Genomic DNA, 7,282 nt, shown 5'->3' on the forward strand with positions numbered 1-7,282 from the left:
CTCCCAAAACCATCATATTAGTTGCCGTTTGTTGATTAATTAATTTTGGACATTCATTTTTCCAATGTCCTTCTTCTTTGCAGTGGACACATTGATTTATTTTGAGAGGGGTTCGATTAATTTGTCCCCTACTACCTCCTCTCGTTCCTCCTCCTACCATCCCTCATCCTCACCCCTGTCCCCGGTTGGCAACTCCTGGTGTTCCTGTCATTACTGCAAGCAATTGTCTCTGTTTTCTCATTTCAGTCTCTCTGTCTCAGATATTGTAAACTTTCCAGGCTGTTTCAAATAGTCTGTCCAAATTTTGCATTTCCACTTCTTCCAATTTCTGAAGTTTCTTTCTTATATCCTCCTGGGATTGCCCTAAAAATATTAATGCCAATTGTGCCTTAGTTTCTTCAGCCTCTGGTCGCAAATCTGGATATTGACAGATTGCTTCCTTTAATCTTTCTAAAAATGCAGTTGAGGATTCTTTCTTTTCCTGTCTAATATCATATAGTTTGGACCAATTTATGGTTTTGGGCATGGCATTTTGAACACCATACAGGATCCACTGCTGGTGTCTTTTTAATCTTTCCATATGCTCGTCTCGGTTTTCCTACTGCGGATCCCCAGTAGGAAAATTCTGATTTATGGTGCCAGTAATAGTCCCAGTATGTAGATCCTCTTCTGCACTCATCCTGGCAGTCCATAAAACCATTTGCTTTTCAGTGGAATCCATAAGGATGTCCAAAATCACCTGTATGTCATCCTAATCTGGATTCTGTGTTTTAATTATCATCCCTATTACTCTCCCCACTTTGCCAGGATCCTCTCTATAGGGACCGAATGTCTCTTTCCAGACTCTAAGGTCCAAGGGCGGAAAGGGTATTTTTACATATACCAGTCCCCGTTGCCCCACTCCCTGCCTTAAGGGAGCTATCAACCATTTCCCAGTTTGTGATCTTAACGGAGTTACCAAATGGGTACACTGTCTTGTTCTCCTGCTCATGGACGGGAAGAATCCAATTCGAGAGATTCTTCCTCCAATCCAGCACTACCCGGCCCAAACCCTGACACATCAGGTTCTGATGCTGCCCTCCTGTTCAGAGAATCAGCACCAGAGTCAGGTTCAGCTTCAAAAGGAGGATGGTGGGGGGGATAAATCGGAACAGGAGCTATAGGAGCTGATGGTGCTGTATCTAATTCAGGCCCCATATAGTCCTGTTCCTTTTTCTTTTAAAGCCAGATGCTTACAGCACATTTTGGTGGAGGCACAGGCTAAACAATTTTCTCCTACTTTCTTTTCTTTTGCTCGTAGAGGCATTTCTTTGTTACAAGCCTGATCATTCATGTTACAATCTCTCTGCCATTCTGACTTTTCTCAAAGGTAAAAGAATAGATCAACATACGGAATCTTGTCCCGTTTCCCTTCCCTTCTACAAAATAACATTAATTATAATTCAAAGTCCCATTCAGAGGCCATTTTTCACCATCTTCTAAATCATATAATAACCATTCATGATTACAATTATCAATAAGCCTGTCCTTTCAAAAGTCCTCCTTTAACTCCTTCCAGTGTACTAGGAGACATCCCAGAGGTAAGGTTTTGGGGATGGACTCCTGATTTCTTCTGAATAACTTAGGAAATTTCAACATTTTCCTCTTTTATCTCACAATCGTTTCGTCCTTACACTTCACTCGTCTCTGGCCACTCCCCTCATGGGGTGACGGAAGTGGATCAAAGCTCCACACTTGCTTCGTGTGGAATCGCACGTCTCAATCTCACACCCTCACAAAGTTTGCAAAAACACAGATTACAGCATAAACCAATAAGGTACCTTATTATGCATACACTTTTCATGCATACGCGGACCTGCTTTATGCTGATACCAATGCAAATACAAATATCAATGCAAATACAACTGCCAACCCTGTGGTCGCTTTCGCGTTCGCCTCACAGGCAGTGCCTAGGCTTCCAAATACGGGGAATTTCCCAGCACAACCATGCGGAAATTTCACTCGTCTGACTGGCAGGCTCCTGGGCTTCCTGAGCCCAATCAAGCAGGGTCACCGACACCGCAACTTACAGGTTAGTTCACCAAGATAGGCCCCCCTAAATTTTAAAGACGTGCCTTACCGTCCAGAGAACGTTGCGAGGAGCTGTAAGAGTTGAAGGTGATGTTTCTTCCCGAGAATTCCTCAGTACCGGTGGGAGTTTGATCAGTGCTTAATCTCATCCAGTCTCACTCGCAAGGTCCTGCTGTCAGTCCCATCTGGGTCATCAAAACTGTTGCTATTTTCAAAGGGAAAGGTTGCAAAAATGACGAAACTTATCTATGCTTCCCAGTGCTTCAATAAAGAAGTGCCTACATATCTATGTGTAGATAAGTTTTGTTGTTTTTCGACGTTTCCCTTTGAAAACAGCGACACCTGAAAGACCATTCTGGGACTCATCACACTAAGCCCATGGAGAAATAAGCAAAGCAAGAATCCTCTTTAGAGTCTATTACTGAGGCATATTCTGGAGAACAACTTCAGAAAAAGACCTAAACCTGAGGAGATGCCCTTTTGTGATGGAAATGCTGTTACAGAGGCCAACTCTGTCAGAGATCTGCTGTGCAGGGGCTCTTCACACAGGCACTGCCTCTGCAGCTCCAGAGAAGGTCTCAGAGGAAAAATCTTGGATAAAAATATCACTGTAAGGTTCTTTTTAATGTTGAAATGTGGAGAGGGTATGGAAATTAATTTAAACTGTTCTGGGTTAAATGAGATAACAGATAAAGGATTTGAGATGGTGTGAATAATGAAAATTCTTTGTGGACAACATTATCAGAAGTCTGAAAAAAAAATTACCAACAATAATATCAACAACCACAGTGCATATAATAGACAGGTTGAGTCTGTAATGAGTTATGTGACAAATGATATGTTGCAGAAGGTGGACACTACGTTGTGTCTAAAATAACATGTAGTCACCAGTTTTCGAACTGCATCTTTGAGCTCCTGGTTCCTCAGGCTGTAGATGAGGGGGTTCACTGTTGGAGGCACCACCGAGTACAAAACTGACACCACCAGGTCCAGGGATGGGGAGGAGAGGGAGGGGGGCTTCAGGTAGGCAAAAATGCCAGTGCTGATAAGCAGGGAGACCACAGCCAGGTGAGGGAGGCACATGGAAAAGGCTTTATGCCGTCCCTGCTCCGAGGGGATCCTCAGCACAGCCCTGAGAATCTGTACATAGGACAGTACGATGAAAACGAAACATCCAAATGCTACACAGACACTAACCACAATCAGCCCAACTTCCCTGATGTAGGCGTGTGAGCAGGAGAGCTTGAGGATCTGTGGGATTTCACAGAAGATCTGTCCAACAGCATTGCCCTGGCAGAGGGGCAGTGAAAATGTACTGGCCGTGTGCAGGAGAGCAGTGAGAAACCCACTGGCCCAGGCAGCTGCTGCCATGTGGGCACAAGCTCTGCTGCCCAAGAGGGTCCCGTAGTGCAGGGGTTGGCAGATGGCCACGTAGCGGTCATAGGCCATGATGGTTAGAAGATAAAACTCTGCTGACATCAGAACAAAAAAGAAAAAAACCTGAGAAGCACATCCACTGTAGGAGATGACCCTGGTGTCCCAAAGGGAATTGGCCATGGCTTTGGGAACAGTGGTAGAAATGAAGCCCAGGTCAAGGACGGAGAGGTTGAGGAGGAAGAAGTACATGGGGGTGTGGAGGTGGTGGTGCCAGGCAATGGTGGTGATGATGAGGCCGTTGCCCAGAAGGGCAGCCAGGTAGATGCCCAGGAAGAGCCAGAAGTGCAAGAGCTGCAGATCCCGCGTGTTTGCGAATGGCAGGAGCAGGAACTGGGTGATAGAGCTGCTGTTGGACATTTGCTGGTTCTTGGCATGGGTCCACTGTCCTTAAAAAAAAAGAAAAAATCAGGGTGAAATTACAACAGAGTTCTCTTAGCAAAGCCACCCTATCTTTCATGTAATCACCCCTCAATCCCACAGCGTTTCCTTCCTTCGCTTTGTACTGGCTGAATACACTGTGAGGAGCAGGATCTCTGCCCACATGCTGCCAAGGAGCCAGCTCTGCCCTGCTGCAGTGAGTGCATGGGAGCTGGTTCTTGACACCTCTGATACTCACACGGGATGTCAGATGCTATTCAAGCTTAATGCAAATGCTCAGTATCTGCACTCATGTCTCCAAAGAGTGTGGGCTGCAGAAGAGAGGCTTAGCATGTCTTTATCATACATTTTCTGGCATTTATTTTTCACCATCATGTCTCATGAGTACTATTTTGAGGAGAAGAAATCCTTATTTTTGTGACAGAAAGTGTGGAGTCCTGAGCCAAGACAGGCAAAAGGACTCAACTCTCTGTGGGTCAGTGCTGAGTCAGAAGAGCTGCAGTGTCGGTCACTCTTGTTCCCAGCAGCCCTGGGCTTTCACTTCTGCTACCTTGATGATTACTGCAAACACACACTACCCTTGATAACAAAAGCAACCGGACTCTGGTGAAAGTGGGGGAGTCTTGTCTCAAAGGGCAGACCAACAAACTCTTCTTTTTGCTGCGCAGAGGTTGTGATGGAGAGGGCAGGATGAGGCCTGGGCCTCTCTCAGAGAAAAGCAAGAGTCTGAGAAGAGATTAACAAACCTAGGTTCCTACGGGAGACCTGTGCATTTATAGGGGCAGCTCGTAAGCTGGATGGTCAATGCAGACAGTCAGATATCTGTCTTGAAGATGGGATGTCTTAAGCAGAGAGTGAAGTCATTTTTCAGCAGATGGCATCCAGAAGGCATCTACAGTGAAGGACCAGAAGAGAGCTGCCTGAAGGGAGCTTCCTCCCGGGGCTGGTTTGCAGTTTTCCCTGCCAGCCCCCGCCCCCGGCTCTGCTGCCTGGAGCTGTCCCTGCCAGGATCTCCTCCTCTGTGCCCAGGTCTCCTCCCTGTCCCTGCTCCCAGAGCCCATCCCAGCTGCTGGGGGCTCAGCTCTGCCCTGCAGACCCCTCCTGGCAGCAAGGCACTGCTCCAAGGGTGCGTCCCTGTTGGCAAGCCCTAAAGAGATCAGATAAACCCTGAAAAGATCAAGAAGCTGAAAAGGTGATGTGAATGCTTTTGTAGGTAGAGTGAAGGTTGAGCTTGAGGAGAAGTGACTGGAGAGCTGCCAGGCAGAGAGGGACCTGGGGTTGTTGATGGACAGCCAGCTGAACATGAGCCAGCAGTGTGCCCAGGTGGCCAAGGAGGCCAAGGGCATCCTGGCCTGGGTCAGGAATGGTGTTGTCAGCAGGAGCAGGGAGGTGATCCTTCCCCTGGGCTCGGCTTTGGTGAGGCTGCACCTGAGTCCTTTGTCAAGTTTTGGGCCCCTCACTACAGGAGAGACACTGAGGTGCTGGAGAGGGTACAGAGTTGGGCTGCCAAGCTGGTAAAGGATTTGGAGCATGTGTCGTACGAGGAACAGCTGAGGGATCCGGGGCTGTTTAGCCTAGAGACGAGAAGACCTCATTGCTCTCTGTAACTGCCTGCAAAGAGGCTGTAGTGAGGCAGGGGTTGGTCTGTTCTCCCCAGTGGCGAGTGATAGGACAAGGGGAAGTGGCCTTAAATTGCACCAGGGGAGGTTCAGGTTGGATATTAGGAAGAATATCTGTACTGAGAGGGTTGTCAGATGTTGGAACAGGCTGCCCAGGGAGGGGGTTGAGTCACCATCCCTGGAGGGGTTTAAGAGACGGGTGGATGTTGTGCTGAGGGACAAGGTTCAGTGGTGTTGATAGGGCTGGAAAAAAGGTTGGGCTCAATGATCTTGAAGGTATCTTCCAACTAAAACTGTTCTATGATTCTGTGTTCTATGTGACTTTATGTGTTTCCTTGTGAAATGTGTTCATCACTCACTGTAATGCTGTAGGAGTCTCAGTCTCCAGTGCAAATCTGACAGCTTCATGACATTTTCCACCTACCATTGCAGCTGGGAAGTGACAGCATGGACCCTGGCAAGCACCTTTACTCACAGGTAGCCCCTCATGATGTTTTTCTTGAAAAGTCCCCTGGAAAAAGTCCCAGGGGTTGACCTGGAGCTGTTAGCAGCCCTGATCCATGCAGCACCTTCTCATCAGCAGAACAGCCCTGCCCTCCCCTGCCAAGGGGCCACTCCTTCCCTCCATATTTTCTCCCCCATCACCATGCAGAGCTCCCTGGAAAGACTGGAGCTAACCCCAGCAGGCAGCAGAGTCCCTGCCCCAGCACACAGTCTCTGGCACTGTGCAGGGACCCTGCTCCAAGGACAGCCTGGGGCACCCCTGCCGGCACCCCTGCAGTCACAGCCATTCACACTTACCTAACAGCAGTCTTGGGACAGGGAGTCCACCTTACACATTCCATAAGCTATGGCTCTGCCAGCTCCAGGAGATGCCTCAGGGAACTGCATCTGCATTGCCCTGCACCTGGTGATTTACCGAGTCAAAGGCTTTGAAGATTCCTCCTTCAGTGAGCTCTCTGCCATCCTCCCAGTTTTGACTGCCTTTAAGCTCTCTGTGCCCACCTCCTGTCCTCTTGGTGCCCACAGGCAGTGCCCTCAGCCCTGCTGTGCTTTGCCCAAGGCAATTTAATGATCCATCTGGTGGATTTTTGGTGCCAAGTCCATCAAGCTCAGACTCTGAGAGGAAGCTGAAGAAACCTCTCAGGAAGGCAAAGTCAGGTGAAAACTCCAAAGTCTCTTGGAGAGTTAATGGGTCCCACAGAGGGTCATTACTGACAAAGACTCCCTGGTGCCTTGTTAGAACAAAAAACTGGAGGCACTGGTGACAGGGAGACAAAGGCAAGGAAAAGAAGGCACTGACTTTTACTAAGACTGGATGTGTTACATTAAGACAAAAGGCCAAGTTCTGACGCCCAGATTCCTGGGAGGGGAGATCGTGTCCCTCACACATTGCTCAGGGCTCTTTCTGGGGCAGTGGGGTGTGGGGATGTGCAATGCCCAGAGCAGGACTAGAAATGACATTTCACAGCAGGGCTGTGACAGTGCACAACTCAACTGCTCAATCAATCCAGCAACAACTCTGCCATTACTCCCCTATAATTCTGGCAGGCCCGTCAGCAAAACCCAGAAGGGAAGATGTAAATAAAACATCTAGTATTCTGCTCAGCATTCTGATTGAATTACTGCAATAATCTTTAACTTCCTCGATTTTAAAGCCCTCTCCACAAGAGGAGGGAAAAAGAAAAATCTTCCTTACGTACCCTTTTCTGTTTCTCCGTTCCTCCTCTTCTTCTGTGTCTTGTCTCTCTGTGGGGAATCCATGCGAGACGGACGAA

At 48.1% G+C, this 7,282-nt stretch overlaps 1 protein-coding gene across 1 annotated transcript; it reads right to left on the bottom strand.

The window, feature by feature from the left end:
- Positions 1-2,892: 2,892 nt before the first annotated feature.
- On the bottom strand, positions 2,893-3,864 carry LOC104276826 (olfactory receptor 14A16-like). The gene has a single exon (XM_009873275.1). The coding sequence runs from the start codon at positions 3,862-3,864 to the stop codon at positions 2,893-2,895; it is 972 nt and encodes a 323-aa protein (XP_009871577.1).
- Positions 3,865-7,282: the final 3,418 nt, after the last annotated feature.

Source organism: Apaloderma vittatum, unplaced genomic scaffold (assembly GCF_000703405.1).
Source record: "Apaloderma vittatum isolate BGI_N311 unplaced genomic scaffold, ASM70340v1 scaffold2067, whole genome shotgun sequence".
NCBI classification, from domain to species: Eukaryota; Metazoa; Chordata; class Aves; order Trogoniformes; family Trogonidae; genus Apaloderma; species Apaloderma vittatum.

Bases quoted from the DNA above. Each gene is read 5' to 3' on its own strand.
- LOC104276826 (XM_009873275.1), bottom strand. From the start codon at position 3,864: ATGTCCAACAGCAGCTCTATCACCCAGTTCCTGCTCCTGCCATTCGCA.